The following is a 26923-nucleotide window of genomic DNA, read 5'->3' on the forward strand; positions in this document are numbered from 1 at the left end:
TTACTAGTGTGCTGAATCAGATGGGGCAGGACCAGACTCTGAGGGTAACAGGCAGTTCTAGCCATAGCTTGTAAGATGAAGGTCCTTAACCCCTCTCCTTAGCTAACATAATGTTATATATTATCTTTATACTAAAATACATTTTTATTTTCAGTCTCATGACCAATTATTGATCTTCTGAATGATTCCATTAACGCGTTAGTATAAAATGACACAATTGGGACAGCACGACAGGCCTTTTACCCTATAGATCAGCTACATTCTGCATAGATTTGCCAGGCGTCTGGTTTTTGACCAGAAAACGTGGTCAAAAAGGGACCCTGGTGGCTCCAGTTAACATTGCTGACTGGGCCATTAAAAGTCCGGTCTGTGGCGCAGCACCTGCAGACGCAAGGGCAGCGCATGGAGCCTCCCTGGCCACCCATGCGTCTAGGGGCTTCAGGGACCTGGCAGCTGCTTCTCGGGAGCCGTGGTAAGCGCCAATGGGACCTCAAACTCTGCACCCCAACCCCGTGCCACAGCCTGGAGCCGTCTCCCACACCCTGAACCCCTCATTTCTAGCCTCACCTGGAGCCCGCACTCCCAGCCCAGAGCCCATACCCCCCCCCAACCCCCTACCCCATCCTGGAGTCCTCTCCCATACCCCAAACCCCTCATCCCTGGCCCCATCCCAGAGCCTGCACCCCCAACTGGAGTCCTCACCCCCCTCCTGGATCCCAACCCCCTGCCCCAGCCTGGTGAAAGTGATGAGTGTGGGGGAGAGCAAGCAATGGAGAGGGGGGGATGGAGCAAGTGGGGATGGGGCCTCAGAGAAGGGGCAGGGCAGAGTCAGGGCCTCAGGGCAGGGGTGGGGAAGGGGGCAGGGTACGGGTGTTTGGTTTTGTGCTATTAGAAAGTTGGCAACCCTAATTCTGCAGTCAGAGCCGTCCCTTGGGTACAGCAAATCGGGGCGACTGCTCCGGGCCTCACGCTTTGGGGGGCCCCACGGGCCAGAGCGATTGGCCGGCGCAGCTGGTCCTGGAAGTGATAGATTCGTCACTTCCAGCCCGGGCCCCGCATCCCCCTAGTGATGGCCTGTCATATGCTGTCTTCATACTGGGCATGAATTTTAAATCTCCAAGAGATTTACAAAACAAGTCAGGTGTGACCTGGTGCCTCTGCTTGCTTGCTTTCTCTGCCTCCCTTATCAGCTGTTGCTCCTTTGTTTCCCTGCTGTGCAACCAGAGAGGCAAAGAACAGGGAGCTAGGTTCCTGGCAGGGGGAATCTGTCTAGTAGTCAGAGCTATATTCTCTGGTGACAGAGGACAGCATTGCAGGTAAAACTGTCTAACAATTCAGAACCTTGAGTTCAAGTCCAGTATTCAGTATTCAGTGAGGAAAGATGAGATTGGCCTGGTCACCTAGTTGGAGCTGCTAGCCAGTATGGAATAGATTTAATTTATTATTTGATGTATCTCATTAGGAGGCATAGTCGCTTCAAAATTAAATATTTCAGAGCAGTATTAAAGTTATATCTAGAAGGTCTAGAAACCTCTTCTCTCCAGGTGCTCTACCCTGACACTAGAAGTGCTCATACTGACTGTCCCTATTCTGTATTTCTCGTGTCTCGGTGCTCTTTGGGAAGGCCTCCTCACTTCCAGCACTGCACTGAGAATGCTTCGTTCCCCCCTTTGGGAGCCATTGCAAGGCTTTTCTGTTTAGTCACCTTTTTGCCTGATGAGCTGGCCTCGAAGGGATGGAGGGCACCTGATTTTGTTTGCCTGGGGGTACTTTGTGAGGACCCTTTAAATGACAGTGTGTCTGCTGAGTTATGCTTTGATCTATGTTTAATAATTATGGGCATATAACTGTTGGTTGTGGTCGGCCTGGTTTAAACATTACAAATAAATCTTGTAACAAGATTCAATATTTTAGCATTTTGGCTGAACATGAAAACACCAGTAAACATGAAAAAATGAGTATTTTAGTACAGTGCCTGTTTAGCAGGAGTATTCTGGGTCAGAACTGGCTTGCCGTCCTATACCAGACTGACTTTTCTCCTTTGTTTGTTATTGCAGGCTTTTCAGTCTATCCCGGCACCCCTTCCCAGCTCGTTGCCATGGTGCCAACACTTCCAAGATTTCCTGCCACTTTATTTCCTGTCCAGCTCCCTTTCGAAAACTCTTCACCAGTCCAGAACAGTGGACATTTACAAACCAGTCCATCAATAACGCAGACTTCCCTTCAGAAACATTCCCCAGCGTCCTCACCCAACAACAGCTGCTCAGAAACCTTAGGGGAGCACCCACAACCTCCAAGTCCAGGTGGGGAATTAACCCAGGCACTGGAAATTTGCACCCAAGGACATTGTGCAAATCATGAAAGCTAAAATCCGTATGATTTTTGATGTGTTTTTTTGTTTTAAAAGCTTAGAAATAAAGTTTTAAACTCATTTCCCTACTAGTTTGAGATGATGGCCATGCTATTTCCAGTGCTAAACAAGTAATCAGAGGCTTGTTGATGTGGGGGGAACAGAAAGTAAATGTTAGATTAAAATAAAAAAGTTGAGTTACAGAGTGTAGGGAACATGGTGGTTTCCAGGAGAGGGACGGTAAGAAGGAACTGAGTGATATGGCTTCCGAAGGTGATAGATGCGTCTGCTTAGCCGAGGAGGAAGTCTCTGTGTTAGCAATCTCTGTTTTCACAGAGGCACATGGTCCTGCCTTAAAAGGGCAGGGATGGAAGCTCTGGTCTGGCTTTTTTTCAGTAACACACTGTGCTGTACTCATCCTCTTTAACAGTATTTCTCAACCTTTTTGATAACAGGGACTGGCTTGCTGCCTTCTGACACTGTGTCAGGGAAATCTCAGGGACTGGCGCCAGTCCACAGACTGGTAGTTGACAAACTGCTTTATAAGAAAACGTTGAGGAGTGAGAAGGAAGCAAAACCAAAGTGGCCAAAGAAAATGATAGCAAGAAAAAGAAATGAGAAACTAGGGTAAAGCAGGGAGAATTTATTATGGAGGGGATGAAAAAAGTGCAAAGGGTGAAGGCAATTAGATGCCAAGGGGAGAAAATATAAATCAGACCTTTGTCCTAGCTTCCTTTAAGTTTACTTTATATCAAGACCAGCTACAGCACAATGGTATGGTTTCCTGTTACAGTGGGAGACACCAAGGGACCCATTCAGCAGGGTATTTAAGCCGGTGCCTGACTTTAAACACGACTGATTAGGCATATTCTTAAATACTTCACTGAACTGGGGCCTAGTGGAAATTACGATGGGTGTGTTTTGTTAGGCCCTAGAGTTGAAAACTAACAACAAGTATCAAAATGTATATAAACTAAAAAAAAAGGTGTTTCTCTGACTATAGGGAAAGAGATCGAGCCATTATCTCGAAGTGATGGAAGCCCCACAAAAAAACTTTTCAGACAAGTTGCTCAAGAAGAGGAAATCACATCCAGCAAAGGTGAATTACAGGAACAGATCTGAGCAATATATTGAATTGCTGTAAGAGAAAGATGAAACATGCTAAGTGTGTTTTGGGAGGGTTTATGAAGAGTATTTTCTTTCTCCAATACGCTGCGCATTATGCATATTGTTTTTCCTCCTTTCCTTTTGAAACCTGTCGAGCTAGAGCAGCCTGTTATTAGAGTGCTCATCTCGGAGCTGTTTGTAAAGTTAGGCAGGCACTGTAGTAAGGCAAGGGAGACAGCATGGCCCAGTGCATTTGGCGCAGGCTTGGAAGCCAGGAGAGCTTGGTTCCAGTTCCAGTTCTGCTACTTAACTTGCTGTGGGACCTTGAACATGCCACTTGAACTCTTTGGGCTGTATCTCCATCTGGCGTACATTAGCACTGCTCTGTTTACTTCCTCTGGAGAGCCAGCCATAAACTAAACTACAGCTGACCACAAGGAGGAGTAACTTACATCTCCCTGCATTCTTGGTAAATCACCTACATTAAGTCATTCAAGCTAAATTGAGCTAGTTCTTAACCTCCATGAAACACTTGCAGATGCTTTTTCTCTAGGAGCAAAATACTCTCCCCTGCACAAAGCAGGAGTAGCTTGGCTTGGCATGGCGGGTTGGGATGGCTGTTGGAGAGGAAAACGAAGATGTCTTCACAGGGCTTCAGTAGCACTTGCTGTATTTGTGCTGTAAAGAGTGGACACAAGTTGCCAGCGATGTCATGTGTGTGAAACATGAAGGATCAAACATAGGCTCTTCTGTTCCCAGACCACAGAATTCTGTGATTTGAACTAAAGAAGTAATTCTCCATTGGTTGACACTAGTATTAGGCTTTTATCAAAGTGACAACCTGCCAGTTGTAGGGAGTCTTGCCGGTCGGTTCAGTTTGTAGAGTGTGGGGGGACTGGCACATTTCTGTGACAAAACCTCCTATTACAAAAACGATATGCAGCTCTTCTTGTGACCATTTAGTAGGCTAGCCACTAGGAGGTGACATAAATGCACACACTTGAGCAGGTTTAATTCTATCCTGCAGATAGCAATGCTGGATAGACTGCTAGACACTGACTAGCCAGTTAATTTCAGTTTTATACATTGAATGGGCATAAATCAATTCATTTTCACTTTTCACTCTTTGTAATCATTAGATTTAGGGATTAGAGATTCTTATGGTCTTTTGTGAGTCTCATTCTTCCATCTCGTTAAGTTTAAAATATTCCAGGAAGCATTTTCAAATATTAAAAAAATCTTAGAAGTTATAGAAAACTTGAAAAATGTCAAGGCTTTCTTCTTATGTCCCTCCTTACTGCTGTTTAGATGAAAGCCCACTAATGGTAGAGGCTTGTCCGAATACTTTGCCTGCCATTAAAGAAGAAGAGGGAGAGCAAACTGATGAACAGATTCCCCTTTCCTCTTTTGGCATAAAGATGGATGCAAGGACTAGAAACCTGGAAGACAGGTGAGGAAAGGGTTTAGTTTGTCATTTACAATGATACAAATAAAGCTGTCGGTGAACAGTCACTACTTTTCCTCACTTTTATACATATACAGTCCTAGGTGCTGGAACTAGGGGTGCTGGGGGTACTGCCACACCCCCTGGCTTGAAGTAGTTTCTATATCCAGGGTTTACAGTTTGGTTCAATGGCTCTCAGCACCCCGACTATAAAAATTGTTCCCGCACCCCTGTATACAGTAAATTGCAAATGCTAGCATATCAGTGGGGTATCACAGATTATGAGATTAGTTTGTGTGCATGGGCAAAGTTGGGACAGATCCATGGCTCCTTGATAGGACTGCCAGCTCCAGAGCAGAAACACCAATGACAACATTCAATCACCTCCTAGAAAAAAAGCCAAATGGAGGAGGTATGGTTGGAGGGGGCCAGACGCCCTGAGCACACCAGTGTAAGTGGATATGCAGGCTAACCAGCCAGAGAAAGGAAATAAAGTCCCAGTGACGGGCCTCTTCACATCCCTTTCACAGGGTTTCCAAACACACCAGAATAGATCAGCTCAAACTACTGGTTAATACCACCCCCGGCCCAGGCCTTTTCAGTTTAAGGCAGCTTGGAGGGGAGAAGAATGTTGTACAGAGCTCTGTATTCTAAGTTGCCCAGGTAACCGAAGTCCAATTCAGCATGTTATATACAATTGATTGTAAAAGTAAAAGATGGAGACCAAGACTGGTACAAACTGGACTGTTTACGTTAAAATAACTGGAATAAAGGGTCTTTAAAGCTCCTGCTAAAGTCACTGGCTGGCATCACTGAGCTGAATGATTCTAGAAATGGAAGGAAATGTTTGCAGTTGAAATCACCAACATGTGTTTTAATTGGTTAATGTTCATTGCCATCCATGGTCTGATATTGCCCATCTGAGCATCACTGAAAGGAACAACGGGATGCATGGACTGCAAGAAGCAAGCTCTACCATCAGGGGTTGCCGCCCTGTCAGGTTTAGGGATCCTGGGGTCCACCACAACACTGCTGGGCCTTTGTCAGTCTCATCTGCACAGGCATCCTCGCCAGACCCAGTTAAAGAGAGGGAACCAGATGGCATTTCCACTTCCACTGGCTTTGGCTAAATCCTGACCAACACTTGGGATGTGAACCTGCTGTCAACCCCTCCCGAATGTCTTACTTTCTCTCCCCCCCCCCCCCCGCCCAGCCCCCATTTCTCCTCTTTCCTATCTCTCTCCTTTTGCCTTCTACCTAATAAGACTGGCCAGCCAGGACAGCTCCACCTTTTGCTACACTGCTGTGATCCTGTGACTGGAAGGGCAGCTAAAAGCAATCCCTTAAACAGCCTGGTGCTGGTAAAAGTTAGCCAGGTATTCAAGTGGCTGATCAGACTGCGCTGCGCCTGTGTTTCGTCTAGCAGCAAGGTTGTAAGTGAAAATCAGCCCCACAGGCAGAAGCTGCCTTTCCTATCTTTACTGTTCCTTTCCCACCCCTTTCATGTGCGTTTGCCTTAAAGGAGACTGGACCAGACTTCAACTACAATAACTGCTCAAGATCATCTCAACTAACTTTTTCTCTTTTCCTCCCCAAAAAGGACCGCTAAGACCATAGTTAATGCCATCTAAAAGACTGTTACACATGGGTTTTGCCTATATAAGATTTTCTGTAACTAAAGAGAAAGGGAACAGGATGCACCCTTCCCACAAAACAGCCTCCTTTGCAGTAGCTTCCTCTTTTCTTGCATAATCTTGCCTAGATCAGCCATGTGATAGTGAGGAGCCACATAACTCCTTTCACGTCAAAGCACCCTTACACTTTGTCACAGGAAGACATTCCTAATAAAATAACCTAGAATTTCCCAAGATTCAGGATTGCCAACCACAAGTGTTTAAAAATAATAATAATGAGTCAGCCTTGCACACCGCAGATTGAGATTTTTAAAATGATAATTTTGTGGTTCTTGTATTTGCCTTCTGCATTTCAGGTTCAAATGTTCCAGCTCTTCTCCACAGTCTTGAGGGCTAGAAAACAGTTTTGTTTTTTTAAATGAAAGCTGAGATTCTCACAAAATCAGAGGACTCCTGGAGCTGAAGCTTTAAGAAAAAACACCAATACTGGCAACACTGAGATGCACACTACATACATACATACTTCTCACACACACTTTCTTTCACTCACTCCTTCTTCCCTGGGGCAACCCTAATTATTCCAGAAACATCTTTTAAATATTAGCAACTATGCATAGTTTAAAAAGCAGCAGGGCAGCAGAAAACAAGGAAGAAAAGGCTGACCCCTGTGGGCAAGAAGACTAGGGCTCATTTTTGGAAAAGCACCCTCCATTTTTGCATATATAAACACCTGCGCACACACTTTTCGAGCACGAACACTTGCACGCACAGGTGGTAGCATGTACAAGGGCAAAACCCATTCTTGCCTTTGAAGGTATCAACTTTCACACGTGGGAATTAGTGCTTGAAATGGTGTCTGCAAGTGCAAAGTTTCCTGCGAACAAGTGAAGGCCAGTTTGAGGCCCTTTGAAAATGCAGCCCCTAGTTTCCTCAAGTGATTAAGCCTATGCATAAAAAAATCACCTGGTGCCTCAAGACGTCTCTTAAGCATTAGCTACAATTATAGTCATAATTTTACTCTTCATTGAGCTTCAGAGAGCTCCAGATCAGGCAATAATGTCATCAGCAAGCAAGGATCATCCACCTGGAAGGAGGAAGTAATGATAAATACTGAGATGCTTTTCTAAAGCAAATTAAGAAACATTTCCATATGTGTCCTCAGCACGCTAGTATTTTCACATCTTACATTGTTTTCAAGATTTGCTTTCCCTGAGACTTCAGAGACCTTTTAAGTAAGCTTGTAGATACATCCCGAATAAACTACTGAAAGGTTTACCTCTGCTTCACTACCCTGGTCTGTTATTCAGAGACTTCCATTTGGCCTTCGAATACATTACAGACATTCTTTCTCTCCCTTGCCAAAGTAAGGGCATGCTGTGATATGTCGCTTTTTTCACCAAATATTGCAGACTTCTCCCTCTCACTGCATTATTTTCTGCTGGAGCTGGTGCGGGTCTGGGACAAGTGCCTGGAATAAGCAGGCTGTGCAGGATTGGAAAATAGTCCAGCTTCTCAGATTTATTTGTCCTTCAGGCATTTTCCAATGTTTTAGAAGAAATTGCTGTCTGTCTGTCTGCAAAACATATATTCAGGCTCACACAGGATATTTTCAAGGTGAAAAGTGGATCCTGTAAGGATCCAGAACCCAGGTCTGTAGGGCTCCAGCTGACCAATGCTGCCCTGCCACTCTCTGGCAGCTATGGTAGAGACATGATCAGTGCACTGTAAACCTGGGAGACTATGCATCACAGGAAGTGCCATCCATGGAAGCCTCAATTAGCAGTATCCCTGTGACCTCTGATTGGTCCAGGAGGAGCACTATTTAAGAATTCCAGGAAGCTGTCTCTGCTAGTAGGTGGATCACTGGTTGACTATTATGACACACCTTACTCCAGTCCTGTCCTGCTCCCTTTCCTGATTCCAGCTCTAACCCTTGGCTCTGGCTCCTGGCTTTTGGCCCTGGCTCCATGCACTAAGCATGGGTTCCTATGTCCTGGCCCTAATAGGTGCCAGGTTATGTTTGATTCATTGCTCGGCCACTTCCCCCTTTTAAAAAATGCAGATTACCTTTGAAATTGGAACTAGAGGTCAGCTGTACTATAATTATAAAGAAAAATAGCTGGGAAGTTATTACATTTGATGCCATCCTATTCTTTGCCTTGACCAATCAGACCAAGAATTGGTGTAAGACAGAAGACTTTTGAAGAATTTGTTGAAGAACAACTTAAAGTGGATTCTCAAATAACAGACAGCCACGAGCAGGTACTGTATTATTGGCTGTATTGATGAAACTGTTCAGCTTGTTTCTACAAGTCCCTATGGGCTTAAGTGGTACATGGGACTTGTTCTGGTTCTTTGCACAAGGGTGAATTTCTCCCCTCACCTGTTGTTAATGCTAGAGAGGCCTAGACTAGCTTCCACAAATTAAAGCTGTGTCCCCATAAATGCACTGTGAAATGCTGTTTGCCTATGATATTGCTGACATTTTGTGAGCTGTTTAGTGTTCACAGTATCCTCCTCATCTAGGTACTTCATGGCCTATATTCTAGCCTCCTCCAGTTTATTTAAACTAAATTAGATCTCAGGATGACTCTGTTATTCCATTTGTCACCATTCCCTATCCTAAAACTGTTGGTGTTTGATAATCATGTCCCTCTTCTTTTTGTCTTTTCTAATGTGAATTTAGTGCTTCATTCTGCCTGGTGCTGAGCATGCTCATCCCAATCCTGCAAATTAAGCACATGAGTAATCCCATGTGCTTATTCAGTGAGATTGCTCACATGCTTAAAGATCAGCATGTGCGTAAGTGAATCTCCTTTGCTGAACTGGAGCCAGAGTGCTCAGCACCTTGGGCAGCATCAAACCCTTAATCCTGGTGACATGTTCTGATCTGGCTGCCCTGAAGACAGATCTTCAAATAATTCACAGAACCGGTATAGCCAGTGATGAGCTGCCAAAATCTTAAACGGGTTCCCTCCTCACCCCACGAGGGGGTCGTTGCCCACTCCCGCCCCCCGGGACTGCAGCCCCATCCAACCCTCCCGCGTTCCTTGATGTCCCCCCCAGGACCGGGCAGGAGGGTCTCGTGGGCCACCGTAGTGGGTGCCCACCCCACCCCTAAGAGTCAGAGGCACCTGCCAGGGGGCGAGGTGGGGAGTCCCAGCAGTGCTTACCTAGGGCAGCTCCCAGGAAGCATCCGGCAGGTCCCTCTGGCTCCTAGGGGTGGGGGAGCATAGCTGGGGGGGAGCAGGGGGAGCAGCTGCTCCCCCCACTGATCACATCAAAAGTGGTGCCTTAGGCGCCGACTCCCTGGGTGCTCCGGGGCTGGAGCACCCATGGGGAAAATTGGTGGGTGCAGAGCCCCCACCGGCAGCTTCCTGCCCCGCGCCCGGTCCCAGCTCACCTCTGCTCCGCCTCCTCTGCTGAATGCACCGCCCCGCTCTGCTTCTCCGTGCCCCCCTGGCTTCCCGTAAATCAGCTGTTCAGCGGGAAGCCGGGGAGGGCTGAGAAGCAGGTGGTGGCTTCCCACTCAGACTGAGGGTGGCAGAGGTGAGCTGGGGCGGGGAGCGGTTCCCCTGCGCACCCCCCCCAGGTTACCTGCTGTGGCGCAGGAGGCCCTCCTTGCGCCCCCCCCCCCCAGCTCACCTCTGCCTCCCTGGGCCTGAGCAGGAAGCCGCGGCCTGCTTCTCAGCCCGCCCCAGCTTCCCGCGCAAACAGCTGATTCGTGGGAAGCCAGGGGGAGGGGGGGAGAGGGAAGCAGAGCAGGGCGGCAAGTTCAGGGGAGGAGGCGGAGGTGAGGTGAGCTGGGGGTGGGGCGGAGAGCTGCCTGTGGGTGCTCTGCACCCACCAAATTTTCCCCTTTGGTGCTCCAGGGCTAGAGCACCCGTGGAGTCGGCGCCTAAGGCACCACTTTTGGCTGGTTAAATTTAGAAGCCCTTTTAGAACCAGTTCTCCCTCGCGGAACAACCGGTTTTAAAAGGGCTTCTAAATTTTAACAACCGGTTCTAGCGAACCGGCTCCAGCTCACCACTGGGTATATTTTGGACACTAACAGTCCAGACTTCTCACATGCCTTATTGATGTTGTACTCCAAACCTGATCTGGATGGGCTATGTGGGAATGGGGGTGAGAAGATATATCATTTTCCAAGGCTCATTAAGTCCTTTCTGCTGAGACTGAGAGCAAGGGTACAATGTTGACAGAGACAGATTTTCAACAGTGCTCAGTACACTGGATGAGTGTCACAGTGGGAGCTACTGGGTGCTGAGCACTCTTGAAAATCTGGCCCTTAGTGTCAAATGTAGCAGTGGCTTTTGTCCACTTGAAATTGGGGGTTCTGAGACCTGTATTTTATCTTCAATCCTGTCTACCAGCTCTGCCACCTTGCTATATTTACTGACCTGGAAGACGTACAGTTCAGTATCAAACGTTTGGAAACCCAGAGCAATAGATTCCTGTTTCCTCTTTGTCCACCAACAAAGAAACGCACAAACTCAAACTGATGCATTATCTTCCTTTCTATATGATATTACACAAAACACTCATACTTGCCTTAGCTGCAGGCAAACTTCTCATCTTTAGGGGCTGTTCTTTTTTCTAGTATCATATTTAGTAACACTAGCGATAACACAGAAGGAAATAAGTTGTTGCGTGTCATTTAGTACTTATATTTGCATAAGGGATAGCTAGTATGTAGGTGCTACTGAATAAAATGTTAAATAGTAGTTGAAATTAGAGCCAAAATTTTCCAACTTGGGTGCCTAAAATTAGGCGCTTAAATCCATATATAGGCACCTAAATTAGTGGCTGATTTTCAGAGATGCTGAAAAATCCAAAGTCAGTCAGAAGCCCAAGGCCTCAGCAACTGAAATCAGACTACTAATATAGGTGCCTCATAATGGATTTAAGTGCTTTACCTTTAGGCGTTCAAGTTTGAAACTGTTGGCCTACCATGATATGATTAAAAAGTGTGGACATCAGAAAAACTTGTTACAGAAAACACATAGATCTATGGAGCCTGAACCAGACCACTTTCTTTTAGCTCCGAACCCACGGGCCTCTACCACTTGAGCTAAAGGAGCAGCTCTGTAGCTGCTGCTGGTAGTTCTCATATCCTCTCTGGGGGCTAGTTGTGATTCATTTGCTCAATCACCCAAAGCCAGTACCGTAGACTAGGCTTCTGGTGGCCCAGTTACGTTTCTTATTGAACCCTTTGCTTGTATTACTGGATGTGAACCTTTGCACTCAATGGAGCCACGTGCTCTTTCTGAATAATAGAACACTTAGGGCCATATCCTGTCTGGAACCACATGACACTCCCACTCATAGGAATGACGTGAATAAGACTTCCCTGCAGGCACTGAGGACTCCTAAAAATAAAAATACTTAGTCTTTACATTTGCAGTGTAGTTGTAGCCATGTCAGTCCCAGGGTATTAGAGAGACAAGGTGGATGAGGTAATATCTTTTATTGGACCAACTTCTGTTGATGAGAGAGACAAGCTTTTGGGCTACATGGAGCTCTTTTTCAGGTAGCTCAAAAGCTTGTCTCTCTCACCAACAGAAGTTGGTCCAGTAAAGAATATTACCTCAATTGCCTTGTATCTCTAGCTTTTGTGTGGTAGTTTCCACCCCCAGATAACGTCTAAAATATTAATTGATCCCTATAGTACTCTTGTGAGTTAAGTGTTTTACAAATTGGGACAATCAGATAGAGAAGGTAAGCGGCTGCCCAAGGTCACTGCGGGAATCAATATCACAGCCAGAACGCAGAAGTTTCTGGCTCTTAGTCCAAGACTCAGTCCACTGGACCTCACTCATCTCTCTTGGGGTGCAAAGCACAGGTAAAGGAGGATGAATTCCTCCGTCCTCTGAGCTGGAGATGGGTCTGAGTCACCTTTGCACCCAGGCCATAGCTGCTGGTACAATGTATGGGCCCTAGTAGCAGCTGTAGCTTGCTGTACAGCATCCCTTTTCCTCTGTACACACACAGTTTTGTGGTCCAGTGGATCAGTGCAGTCTGAAGATCTATTGTCCATGCTACCATTCTGCTGTCTACCCACAAACAACTCTAGTCTTGCTTCCTCAGCACACAGGGATGTGGAGGCTTCTGCTTTCTGCTTCTTGCTTCCCATCATAACGTGTTGTTTCTGCCAAGCTTTGGGTCTTCTGTGGCATGGAGGGTATTTGGCCTTTTTAGAGAATAAAGGACATGTTTTGGGTTTGAAAGTTTTTATGGTGTTGTGTAGTTCTTGTTCAGTTCAGATATCTGAACAATAATGGGGTACACATGCACATTGGAACAGATGTGACATGAGGTAAACAGAAAGAGTAACTATCTTAGTTCAGTGGTAAGCATAACACAGAATCTAGAAGGTTCATATAAATCTCTCAGGTTGGTTGAGCATCAGAAGAAGAGCTGGGCAGGACATGATTTTTCAAGTTTTCAGGATTACAACATTTTTTCCCAAGTCTGAATCAGGACAAAAAGTTGGACTCAAAAAATGTTTATGAATTGAAAATCCAAAAAAAAACCCAAATTCTATTTGGGTCAATCAAAACCTGTCATTTTGATTTTGACCATTTCTTTTTTTTTTTTTTTTTACTTAGCATAAATTTCTATGCAAAAATTGTTTTGAACCAGAAAACAAGAAATATTTTATTTTCAAAATAGAAACATCTTTTTTTTTAAAAAAAAAAAATTTTAATTGAAAAATGCATTGAATCTAACCACTTCCCATTTAAAGTTTTGGTTTCAACAAATTGGCATTTTTTTCAACAAAAAGCCCCATATCCCTCCCCACCCCAAATTCCTGACCTGCTCTAATCAGAAGGCTCCTGAGCCTGGTAACTTTCAACTATGCAAACTGTCAAGTGCTGACCTATTGTTTACAGCTAGGTTTTCCAGTTCAAATAAATACAATTAAAACTCAAGTGAAGAAAAAATCTGAGACCACTTGCCGGGAGTTCATACCTGGGTGTGTGAGAGTTCAGAAAAAGGTCAACTTTAATATAATTCAAGGAAAATTATCTTTATAAACAGATTATTAAAACAACAATTTTCTCTTCTTAAATATTATCCATTAATTTATCTATCTATCAGTAAGCACTCTAAAATTGACAAAATAATCACCACAAACCAGAACATTCTATTCTGGTTTAGTGATATAGAGTACAATGTATAACATTTTGAAACTTCAAGGTGATACAATATACAGCAATCAATTCAGGTACTACTATAAAAATACAAGTAACTTAAGAAAACACTTTTTTTAAAGATTATCTGGATTTACAGAACTCAAATTACTTATTACCATAAACCTTTTCACTACTTCGTGTAGTGCTGTCCATGTGACATAAAAGCAAAGGTGTTTATGTTAATAAACTTCACTGGCCTGAAAATAAATAAAGGAGAGTTCTAACTCCTATCAGAATTTTTGGGAGGCTTTTGCCAGATCACATCAGCACAATAGCAGGCATCCGTGGTTCACTTTAATCTGAAATTCTGGGAAATCTCAGTATTTCTTTCTACATGGAAATGTAATAATAAAATGAAGTAGTGAATTATTTGCTATGTAATGCACAGTTATATTCATTACATTTGTCTATCATTCTGCCTTCTGTGATGTCCTTTATTTGTTTCCTGTCTTTCAATTCTGTGCACATTGAGAGGGATTTTCAAAAGTTCCAAAATTACTTAGGAACACAAGTCCCATTGACTTTCAGTGGTACCTGTGCTCGTAAGTGATTTAGGCACTTTTGAAAATTCCACCCATTATCTCTCTGTATGTCTGTTTTCCCCAGAGTATAGTAATTCAATATGTACTTTAAAAGTAAACCATAAACCTTTAAAAAAAATACAGCACAAAATCCTGTTTAAGGTCCTTTTCCCCCCAGTGCAAAAGGGCCATCACTTGGCCTAAGCACCACCAGAGGCCTCAAAATAGGGTTTTAGTGGGATTTAAGGGATACAGAAAGGCCAGGTCCTGTCCATCTACACAGGGATGCATGTTGCCCTAACAGAACATGGACTAAATCAATGGGACTGCTTTTGTGAATAATCTGAGCAGGATTCAGGTTTAAGCGCAGACTCAAAATATATTTCCTTGCAGTTGTTAAACTATGAGAAACAGTGAGAATAATTTGCTTGCCGGAATCTGAATTTATTGGCAATATCTGATGTCATCACTAAACTCTTTAGTGCAGTGACTGTGGGTCAGATTCTGTTGGCAGTTTGTTAGTTTGTCCATATACCTGATCTTAGAAAAAGAGGCCATGATTTTGTGCTAGCTTTGATGTCATCACCTGTTGCAGAGAGCACAAAACCATGAAGTCCGATATTTGCAGATTAATTTATATATCTGTCTGTAATTTTTATTTTAAAAAAAGAAAAGAAATGGAGGGCCTTAGCCACAAAGTGGTCACTGAATGACTTTTGAACATTTTTTATATCTTTCATCTGAGATATTGAAACTATTTCACTGTTACGAAAGCAGAATAGGAAAACACTTCGATCACATGGAAATAAAAATTCTAAGATAGCTGTGCACAAGGACTGAATTAACAGGGTTACAAAGAATGTCTGGGCATTCCAGAAGTGAGTTTTAACCTATGTTAACCAAACGCTCTGGAAGGGTTTTTTAGATTTCCTAAAAAATGATTAATAACACTGTCTGAACATTATCTCAATATAATATTGCTCCTTGTGAGAATTTATTTTGCGCTGTATGACTTGAGCAGTATAAATGCTGGAAAACTAACATTGTGCGTGTTTAAAAAGTTTTGATATAAAGGAAAATAGAAAAATGTGGCATACAACAAAGAAACTGTTTTTATTATTATGGCTTCCGCCTAATGGGATCTGATTTCTCTTTCCATTTTTGAAGAATGTCTCATAATTTAAACATAATTTTTGGTATTTGCAGAACTTCTGTGAGGCTAAAATGACCCCTCGGAAATCTTTCCTGAAACATGGAGAAGGCATTGCAAGACTTGAAAAAAATAAAGAGAACCTTGCGAAAGAACAAGCCAAACATGCCAAAAGAGTTAGTTTTGATTGCCAGAATCTCTTCTCTTTGCCTCACCAACAGGATGCAGGAAAATTACAGTTGGGGAAACATTTAAATCGTTCACATCGACAGGTCAGCAGCCCCACGGTGTTGGTCTCTAATGAAAAGAATACAGATTGCACTATCTCCATGAGTGAAATAAAGGCTCAGGTTGACAGTAAGGCAAGAGATCCTGAGCAATGCCCAGACGAAAGAGGAGAAGGAGGTAGTGAAGAAGAGTGTGCAAAGGAGGATCCTGTTGTACCACTGCAGATGAACTGGGCTGAACTCCTGCAGCCGTGTCAGGAACAAATTACTGAAATGAAGTTACAAATAGGTGAGAAAAATAAAGCTCAAAGTACTGATTCTCTAGGACATTCAGACAAAGCAGACAAACATTCCACGGAGTCTACAGTTCAAAAGGACCTAGATATTGTGGATCAGTGTGGGAAGGGCAATCTAACTCAGATAGCAGAAAATCCCTTGGAAATCCTTCAAGATGCTTCTAAGCTTCAGAATTTTGAAGGAAGCCAAACCAAGCAGATGGATTGGAGCACAGGCCTCAAATTCACACCAGGTGTGAAAGGAATTAGCAGTTGCCACAATGAAGAGTACACTGTGAGCAAAAGCGCAGAGAGCCAAAGAGGACCCAGCACTAGGTTTAAGATGGTTAATGACAGAATAATGAAAGTTACCCACAAATCAACTCAAGGCATGGCCAGGAAAAAGAACATCACATCTGTCAGCCACCAGCTAGAGTGGCAAAGCAGTAGAAGTGCTACCAACAAGTGGAATGCTCAACCTTTGTCCAGTGGGTCAGGCTGCATGTCCACTGACAGTGAGGATGACCCCAAATCTTACTGCTCTCGGACTCCCACAACGCACGTGCCTCAGAAAGTAGGTTGCACAGACAAAAATTTGGATCTCTCTGATGCTGATTATGCTAGTGATGAGCCCAGTGGAGCAGAAGAGCTGGCCCTGAAAAAGCACACCAAGCCACCTCCAAAGAAACTGGGTGCTCAAGCGATAAAAGGCAAGCAGGGTCTCTCTCTCAGCACAAGCAGCAGTGAGTCTGGTAATGGGGTTGCTAGGTTGAGAGGAAACAAGTCTTGCTCTTCTCTTCGAAAGTTTCCCTTTTGGCCCCCAAGATCTGCGAGAGGTGGAAGAGAGCCTGAGACAAGGAGTGAGAGTAATGTCGGGGATGTTAAAAATGTAGATCTGCAGTCATCACCCTCAACATGTGATCTGGTGGCCAGCCTGTTCCCTGCGTTCAAAATTAAAGACACCTTTGCAGAGGAGAAGACACAAAGAAAACCGGTTCTGGGTATGCTAGGTAAGGGCTAAGCAAAACTTCTGTCCCGATGTCAGCAGCAGTTGAATTTTTCTTGGTTTATAATGATTCTACACAAGGGGTGCAAGTAGAATTCATCTCTTACCTGTACGCTGCACTCATGGGAGGGACACAAAGAGGGGCACCAGCTAAAGGGGGGGCACGTGACCCCCCATGTGACTCCTCCCTGTCCCACCCCAGCCCAGGGCTCTGCGCTTTCCCGGCGCTCTCCCCTCCCCATGATCCAACCCATGTTACCTGGGGGGGGCGGGCCTCTGTCCTCCTCCCGCTGCGCCGGAGACTTCTGAACCACAGGGCTCTCCGGAACCACAAGCGAAAGGAGCAGAATGTGGGGCCACCTGGCAGCTCCTCCAGCACGGCTGTACTGCCCCCAGCCCTGTCCTCAGAAAGGAGATGCAGCTGCGTGGAAGGGCTGGGGGTGAGGATGGAGGTGGTACAGCCATGCCGGAGGAGCTGTGGGTGTAGGGCCACCCAGCAGCTCCATGTTCTGCTCCTATGTCTTTCTGGTACAGAGTACCGGCTATAAATATCTTACTGGTACGGCGTACCAGACCGTACCGCCATACTTGCACCACATGTTCCATTAGTGCATGTCCCATCCCATGCCATGCCAACCACCATGCCAACATTCCTCAGCCCTGACCTAGAAAAAACAGGCTCCCACTGGGGCTGAGGGGATAGTTCAATCTATATGCCTATTCTAGTCTTGGCCTCTTTGCAGAGACTGCCAACAAGGATGTCTATCAGTGCCACTTGTAACTGGTTTCATGACGAGGGCAACTGTGCACTAGGAGCTGGACTGAGCCCACCCACTACTAACTGAATATAATTTAACACTGTTTCGGTGTGGGTGTGTAGGTGTGGTTGCTTAGCCTGCATAATGCTTCACATCTTCACAGCACTTTACAAATTGTCAATTCATCCTCACCGCACTCAAAGTTGGCACCAAAGTTGAGTTGCTGCCATTTTAGGGATGGAGAAACTGAGAGAGAGTTTAAGTGACACATGCAAGGCCAGAATGGCAGATGGTGTGAGATCTGGGATTAAAGCTGGGGGGGGTCAAATTCATCCCTGGTGAATCATCAGTGAAGTTATGGCCTGTTATATCCTGGTTCCTGGTCACGTGCTCAGATGCCAACATCACATCTCTCATTTTGTAATTAATTCGTGTTGCTATTAAGCACAGGCAAATGTGCTTGGCACTGTGCAAGACATAGACAGGAAGACAGCCTCTGCCCTGAAGAGTTTTCACTATAGGAGACATTCACCCCACAAGAAAAAGCAGGATGCACTGGAAGAAGCAGAGGGGAGAGTTACCTTACAAACTCGATTTAATCTTATAATTTATTTGATCCTCTTACATTTCTTCTTAATGTGGGGAGAGCCTTGCAGAGGAAGTGGGTTTTCAGGAGGGATTTTTCTATTTCCGTTTGAGCGATAACGACAATACGTGGAACTCCAGTGGCAGAAAAAGAGCCTGCCCTGTGGTTTCTGGTTCATTGGACCCTTGGAAGCCGAGGGCTGCAATTCCTAAAATTATAAAAATACCACATGCCCATGCAATTTAGTTCCTTATTTTCTGAGGTTGAGTGGAAGTTAATTATCTATTTATTTATTACTGTGCTTCCACCATGTTCAGTCTCCTTTCCCCTCTGGGTCGGTTTGCTGTCCAAGTGAAAGTTCTGAGAGTCTCCTCTGTTCTGAATTAGAAAGTTTTTGGTGCCGCACCTTTTACTTAACTGGGGTGAATTCCAACTGGATTTACAGTAACCAAGAGCCTGATCCTACCGTCACAACCTGGTCCAGTCCCACTCTCTGGATGGACTCTTGTCTGTTGTGATTGGATCCAATCACTGAATCCCACATACTAATACGCTCCCGGGATCTGGATATGAGGAGTGGATAGTCACTGTTCCTAGCTCAGGCACATTCCCAGTTGCAGATCCTGTGTCTAACCCTCTTCTTGGGCAGTGGAACCTCAGTCTGATTGCCTAGACCCAGGAACTAGTGCCTGAGCTCCTTGTTGCTTATACACGTTCCCCCACTTGGTTCCATTCTTGGATGTAGGAGCTGTGGTTTTTCTAGTTACACACTTTGGGGACAACATGGCAGGAAAGCAAGGAAACACAGGCTTAGAGAAAGAATTTCTTATATAAGGAATGTCTGGGCAGAGAGTCGTTCAATGTCAGTGATCCTGCTGGTAGAGAAACTACAGTAATACAAATAATTAATAATAATTAATTGTTCCACTGGAGTAGAGCCATTCAGTGTTGATGGCCCTTGATTGCTCTATCACACAGACTCTTCACTAGCTGCCAAGTTCCTGCTTCAAAATGGATGCTCAAAGCCACTTCAAAAGTTACATTCAAAATGGAGGTTGAAATACAGCGTGACATTAACAAAAACCAAAATAGAATTTATACCTTGGCCCAGAGAGAGCCCCCAATCCATCACACTTACTGCCAGGTGTAGTGCTTGATTTGCACTAGTAAGCATTATGCTGTATAGTGAATAGTTTCAGGATTGGGGCCCAAGATGTTAATGTCTAATGATGGATATAGCAGAGAAATTTACATTTTCCTGGTCTGTGCAATTCTACTGTAGTTAAATACGTGGACTATTTTTATGAACACACAGTAAGTTATATGTACTAATATGATTGTCTTCATAGAAGCAGCTCAGAGAAGGCTTACTGACAAGTTGGAGGAATTGGAAAAGGAGGTTGGTGTATATCATGGAGAAACCCCTCCTCTAGTGAGGATGAAAGAAGAACAAGAGAAAGCAAGTCATTTGCTCAGGTAAGTAAACCATCCCATGGCATGCAGAACGAATCTAGCTGACCATGCATTACGGCCAATATTTTCAACCTTGGATTCCGAAAGCTAGGTTGTTCAATCCTACCGAAGTGGCCTCATTTCAGTGGGATCTGTGGGTGGTCTGAAAATCAGGCCATTTATGTGGGTGTCCAAATATGGATGTAGCTGACTAACGAGAGGGCACACAGATTTGAAACCTATGGCCAGATGACGAGTTTTAGGGCTTGGATCTTGTGAAATGCTGAATACTCTGTACAAGTTGCTGAGCATCCTGAAGTCACTGTGAGCTGGGGGCACTTCCCAGCTCAGAAGATCAGGCCCAACCTAGTTATCATCCCTATGTCACATTTAGATTTACCCACCTTTATATCGTGGTAGTTATCCAAACCAGGCAAAGGATGTATTTGTAACTATGGATGTGCCAAGCTTAAAGTTTCAAAAGAGCTGATTTGTAAATAATCAAAGTGCAGTAAAGCAGCTGTAAAATTGCATAGCTATAAAATGTTTGTTTGCATAATTCAAACAATTTTCTACTTGGTTGAGATCAAGCAGGAAAAATTTCAGTCAAAAATGTAATATTTTGAAGAAAATTATGTTTGAAAACAGGGGTTTGGAATAAGGGCACCATCTCAAATGTAGGCACCCGGTAGCCATTGGCATGCCTGTAATAAAATCATAGCATGGTTAAATTCAAACCCAGTGTGAATTTTTTTAAAACATGTCTGAAATCTGTTAGAACCTACACTTACCGTATATCTATATGCATCCGATGAAGTGAGCTGTAGCTTACGAAAGCTTATGCTCAAATAAATTTGTTAGTCTCTAAGGTGCCACAAGTCCTCCTTTTCTTTTTGCGTATATCTATTGTAATACAAACTCCTTTTTTTTTATATTACTGTGTTCTTTCTATTTCTTACTCGGTATGAGAATTTTTTTTTTCTTATGTAAAGTAAGAGTAATTTCTTGATTTAGATTTTTTTTTTTGCATTCCTTTAAAAAAATACATGTTGCAAACTGAACGCGCCCCCAAACCAAAAGTTTACACTTTTGTATTTTCACTCCCATTGATTTCAAAGAGCTTAGGATCAAGTCCTTTCAGAATTACAGTGTGCTATATTTTTCCTTAGCTAGCCTTGCTCAAAATACTTTGCATTTATTAAAAATTGCTTCAATAAAGATCTTTTTCTGGGTATGATCCCCAAAGCATCCTGCAGGCTGATCTCCAATGGACTGCAATAGGAGTTCTGTGTGTGGATTTGGGCTGTTTATGTTTAACATCTAAAAAATCAGTCAAAGAAATTAGGCTCCAGTTTTTCCAGAGTTATGTACTGGTGTTACCTTCGGTTGCTAAGTGATGTTTCCATGCAGAGTTAATGCAATACTTTCCCAGACAGCACTGTACTCTGCTCCTGTAGATAGATAGTGCCCTCTGGTGGGTTTGTCTTACTGAGTATAGTGCTTTGGCATCTAATAACAGCGTTGGCCCTAAAAAGAGTGTTGTTGACAGCGTTTTCGTGGAGTTAGTTGTAGTTGACTCTACCATTTTCACAAAGGTGTTTATCTACAAATCCATAGATGGCATGCTGTGTAGTGTAGACCTTTTCATTTCTTCTTTCCAGTTTGTGGGCCAGATCCTCAGCTGGGGTAAACTTGCTTAGCTCCATTGATGTCAATGATCTCACAATGATTTACACTAGCTCAGGATCTGGCTCTGTATTTTTAAACTAGTGAGCACATCAGGAGCTCTGGCTGGTAACCACAGTGATATAGCTCTTCCGTTATACCATGTTGACTTTTTTGCCTGGTGGAAGCAATAAGAGCCCTGTTGAGAGAGTCAGCTGGCATGCCTGGACCTGTCCAGGCTTCTGTGCATTCTCTGGTTTCCAAACACATTTTTTACTTTAGGCCTCTGCAGGCATGAGAAGTGCAGACTGGAGGGTGAAAATTCTCTGAGTTTAGACTTTGGCATGTATACAGTGCCTAATGGGAGACTGGGGCAGAGATGGGAGTTAGTAGGCTCAGACTCCACCCAGACAGAACTGAGGTAATTCCTGTTGGCTATGGGAAGCCATAAGGAGATTAGGGAAAATTATTTCTGGGGAGTTTGCCTGCCATTTGTGACATATAACCTGCAGTTCTTGTTGGATCTACAGCAGCTTCTGGATGTCCAGGTAGCAACAGCAATCATGAGTGCTTTTTCCCTCTGTTTAGCTTAGAGGTTTTCGCCTGGCTGTGGATTTTGCTTCCAACACTAGGGTCTTTATCAGTTCACAATTGGGTCATTGCAATGTGCTTTACATGGGGCTACAGCTGAAGACCTTGTGAGAACTTCAGTTTGCCTGAAACATGGAGGTCTGCTTTGTAGGCAGTGTATTCTACAGGGAGCACTTTACATCTGTGATGTGCACTGGCTGCCAATTCACTTCCATGTGCAATTCAAGCCTTTGGTTTTAATCTATTGTATAAGGCCTCTAAAAGGTTGGGGTCAACCCTAACTGAAACACCTCTGTTCTCTTTGGATGATTCTGCAGCAGATGAAATCAGTTGAGATGCTGGAACTAATTGCTCCCTGGTCTAGCCAAGAAAGTAGGGCATTTGCAGTGAAAGACCCTCCACTTTAGAAATTGCTTCCTGTTGTGGTCCAACTTTGTTGACTTTCTGGGTAACGCTTCTGTTCTCACAAGGGGCAGGGATAGGACGGGCATAAGCAGGGGTGTTGAATTTATTACTCCTACTAGATGTTGGGGTGAGGTGTTAATTGGTTACTGGGGTGATGAATTACTTTTAATGTTCATGAAGCCAGAATACTGTAAGGGCTCATATTTTAAAAAAGGAACCAATGAATTAACTCCAAATGACTCAACCGTAAAGATCTCTCCTGCAGTGGCACCTTCCTTCGGGCAGCAGGAGGAGGGGGCCCGTGGGTCTCTTAATGTCAGTGTTAGTTTCCATTTTGCCCATTAGAGAACCCTCTGCAGTGACAGGCCCAGCTAGTGAGGTGAATGCTCCTAACCACCTCACGGCTGCCTCATGTGCCTGCCCATGAGGCTAACAAATGATATGATAATATATTCCAAAAATGGGGTCAGCGTTTGTGCCAAACACTGATTTCAATTCATACAAATATGCTACATTCTGGGCTCAGTTAAGGACTTACAGCCTGGAGCTCCAGTGAGGGAAAACGTGCCCTGTACCAGTGCTAGCATCTAGAGGCTTTAGGAATGGAATAGCAACATGTCTCCTAGGTGCTAAGATTGTACACTGGGCACTTGAACTTCCCATACCTGTAGCAAGCATTCCCAACAGCTCCCCGCCCACTGACTGGCACATAAGGTCTACGGCTGTTCTCACTCTGGGGCAGCTAGGGCTTCCGGAAGCTCAGTCTCCAACCGTGCACCCTGCATGGGTATGTGTGAGGAAGAAGACACCTGTGCCCTCTCTCTCCTCTCAAGCACAACTGCTCCAGGTTGCGATCGATGGTGTGCCGTCTAAGTATGCAACGCATGCATTGCATGGCCCAGAATTAAAAAACGTGGCCCAACTGGTGGCCCATGGGCCAGATCTGGCCTGTAGGACGATTCTGTCTGGTGTCCTCTGCACAGTGTGACCTCATGCTGCATAGAGGGCTACAGCTGAAACTGTGCGCACCTGAGACTCTCAGTGATTAAGGACCTGATTTTTTCAGAGGTGCTGAGTACCTATAGCTCCCCTGGACTTCAGTGTCTGCTGTGAATGCCCGAGACCTCTGAAAATCAAGCCCTAAATCTGGGAATCCTGGATACACATCCAAAGACAGGATTCAACCTACATTCGTTACATCAGCTTCATAATCCCCAATTTACCTTTTGAACAGAACACGAATGGATCAGCTTGAGACCAGCAAGGCTCAAGAACTTAATCGCTTAGAAGAATATAAGACAGACCACATTCACACATCGCAGAAAGAAAAGGTTGAATTTAAGAAGTACTCAACAGCAGCTAGAGTCACTAAAGAGGAAGTAAAATCAGAAGAAATACAAGTAAGCAGTGTATAAAGAAGGGGAAAAAGAAAATGTGATTTTACAGATCAGTTTGTAGTCCCTCGTAGAATGGATATGAGAATTGCTGCTCAAATCATGGAGAATCTACCGTGCTTTGAGATAAATTGTTCCACTGGTGAATTACCCTCACTGTTAAAAACCTACAACTTATTTCCAGTCTGAATTTGTCTAGCTTCTGTTTCCAGCTATTGGATAGCATTATGCCTTTTTCTGCTAGATTTAGAAATCACTTCCCTACGTAAGTGTTTGTAGACCATAATCAATTCACCTCTTAAACTCCTCTTAGATATACTAACTAGACTGAGTTAAGTCTCTCCCAATAAAACATGATTTCCAGACCTCAAATCATTCTTGGGGATCTTTTCTGAATCCTTTTCAATTTTTCAATATCCTTTTTGAAATGTGGACTCCAGAACTGACAGAGCATTTCAGTAATGGTCTCATCAATCCCATACACAGAGGTAATACCAGCTGCCTATTCCTACTTGATATTCCCCTGCTTATACATCCAAGAATCACGTTTTCCCTTTTAGCTAGAGCACTGCACTGGGATCTAATGTTTAATTGGTTATCTACCAAGTCCTTTTCTTTGCCAGTGCATTCCAGGATACAGTCCATTATCTTGGAAGTATGACCTACATTCTTTGTTCCTAAACGCATGATTTTGCATTTGGCTCAGTTAAAATACTTGTTGTTCAAATGAGTTCAGCTTGCTAAGATCACTCTCTATAACTGACGTGTTCCTATAATTATTTACCACACCACCAATTTTGGTGTCATCTGTAAATTTTACCAGCAATGCTTTTATAAAAATATTGAATAGCACTGGGCCAAGAACAAATTCCACTGGGAATCCACTACAAACACCTCACTGGATGGTGATTCCCCATTTACAATAAAGTCTGCTGCAGTTTCCACGGTAAACATCTGATGAAGTGAGCTGTAGCTCACGAAAGCTCATGCTCAAATAAATTGGTTAGTCTCTAAGGTGCCACAAGTACTCCTTTTCTTTTTGCGAATACAGACTAACACGGCTGTTCCTCTGAAACCTCTCAAAAATTCAGTTTTTAATCCATTTAATAGGGGCTACTGTTAGGGGGCTTATTCCTTCACCCACTTACTTCCCTGGTCCTTCTCGCATGAACAGAGAGCAACAATACCCGAAGTCCAAAGGTGCAAACAATTCGATGTTTATTGGGTGAACTTCCAGCAAGCATGATTCCAGTTTTCTTCCTTAGTATCCTCCTTCCCAGCTCTGACACCACAGAGCCTTACACCTGTGTCCCTGTTCCCATTCCTACCCTTAGCCAAACATGATTCCAACTTCCTTACTCCCATTCCCTGTTCCCATTTCCCCCTTTAGCAAAACATGATTCCAATTTTCTTACCCCCATTCCCTGTTCCCATCTCCCCCACCCACTCACACACCCACCCCCTCCCACCCACACCCACCCACTTCCTCATTGACTACAGATTATATAGGAAAACTTGAGTTCTGCTTAGCTATACCTTAACCAATAATTTTCCTGAAATTTAACTAACCAATCCTAACATATTGTAACATGATTATGTACCCAATTATATCCCACCACCTTAATTAGTTTACACCCAGCAAAATTAATTATACAGCAGACAGGAACAATCACAGAACCAGACAGAGATTATACAGACAAACAATAGCAAAGTGGGAACTATAATGACAAGACAATACAGAAGTGAGGATTTCACATCCCAGCTATTGATAAGTGAGTTCTTGCCAGACAGGATGCTATCAAACTAAGTTTCCTTTTACATTTTCTAGGCACTTCCCTTTCTCTGGAGGTGATAGGAATACAATCCTGTCCTGATAGTGCCTAACAGCCCAATAGCACCTTATTTCAATGTGACTAGTTTGGAATGTGAGGATGTGACTGTTCGCTTCCTAGCTTATGGCTGCCTCTTCTGCTTAGCCAAAGGCCTGAGCCTAAGAACAGGGCCTCAGACTGTCACAGTAAGAGAAGGCCCTTACACCAGCAGACAGTGATTTTGATTCTTTCTTTTATACCTCTAGAACTAGCCAAGTGATAAGAATACACCTAAATTCTTAAAGTACAGGCCTTTGCAGACAGGCCTGAATATCTTTATCCTCACACTCCACCCCTTTTTTTTCTTTTGGGATCCTCCTGCCCAGGTATCCCTGGAAAAGCATAAGACATACGGCGACACATTTCCTGATAGGGCCAGGCATCAAGGTGGAAGGTGTCGATATTCCATTTGTGCCACTGCCCCTTGTGTAGTATAGTGCCCTGCACCTTCTCTCATACGGGCATACCACACCTATTCCAATTAGTGTTCCAGACTTCCCATTATAGTGGGCCCGAGAAGGTTAGGTCCAGGTTGTCTAGTACACTGCAGGGTTTGGAGGGCTTATTACATTACTTATAGGTTATCTCCCTATGCAACGTAACACAAGTACCGTTAACAATTCAAAATCCACAGCAACACCAAGTCCTGACCACTGCAGTATGATCCAACATCCAAGACACCACCAAAACACTGCCTCTCCTCCTTCGACGAGGTCACGATCTTATGTGTCCAGTTGCTGGTAGTTGCAACAAGCTGCTCCTGCAAGTTTTGCATGCTTTTGTCCATATCATAAGTCCATTGAATGTTCACAGAGAAATGGGATATTGTCCAAACCAGCTTGACCACTTGGTATGGAATCAGGCAGTATGCCCTGGTTTGATTATTCACAGCAATAAGATTCACAGATCTATTTGTGCACCAAAGTCCAGATAGCAGCATGTAAATGTGTGTAGTTTAGTTATGCTGGTGTAATTGTGCCCCCAGTAATATGTACATTCCCAGCAAAACACCTTATACACAGTACACCCAATTGTCCACCCCTTGCATAGGCCATTGATCCTGCTCCTCTATAGTCATAGGAGAGGGGCACATCCAAACATCTTCTATTGATTTACACTATTTTACACACCCCTCCATTAATTCCCAGTGAGCTCCTCCCCTTTTCATTATTTTCATAGGGCTTGTGGGGGCCACCTTAGTTGCCATTCCATTTCCAGGTACCACGGTAGCTATTACACAGATGCTGGCCTCCTAGTTGAGCATTTCGCATTCCCATACACATCTTCCCCC

At 44.1% G+C, this 26923-nt stretch overlaps 1 protein-coding gene across 1 annotated transcript in view; it reads left to right on the forward strand.

The window, feature by feature from the left end:
* LOC140909195 (centrosomal P4.1-associated protein-like) overlaps nucleotides 1-26923 on the forward strand; it is a 71239-nt gene that overhangs the window by 22862 nt on the left and 21454 nt on the right. Inside the window, 7 exon segments of the mRNA XM_073337918.1 lie at nucleotides 2058-2303; nucleotides 3354-3449; nucleotides 4766-4907; nucleotides 8707-8797; nucleotides 15459-16914; nucleotides 19604-19730; nucleotides 23602-23767. Coding sequence (XP_073194019.1) covers nucleotides 2058-2303; nucleotides 3354-3449; nucleotides 4766-4907; nucleotides 8707-8797; nucleotides 15459-16914; nucleotides 19604-19730; nucleotides 23602-23767 — 2324 coding nt within the window.

This window comes from Lepidochelys kempii, chromosome 3 (genome assembly GCF_965140265.1).
Source record: "Lepidochelys kempii isolate rLepKem1 chromosome 3, rLepKem1.hap2, whole genome shotgun sequence".
In the NCBI taxonomy this organism is placed as follows: domain Eukaryota; kingdom Metazoa; phylum Chordata; order Testudines; family Cheloniidae; genus Lepidochelys; species Lepidochelys kempii.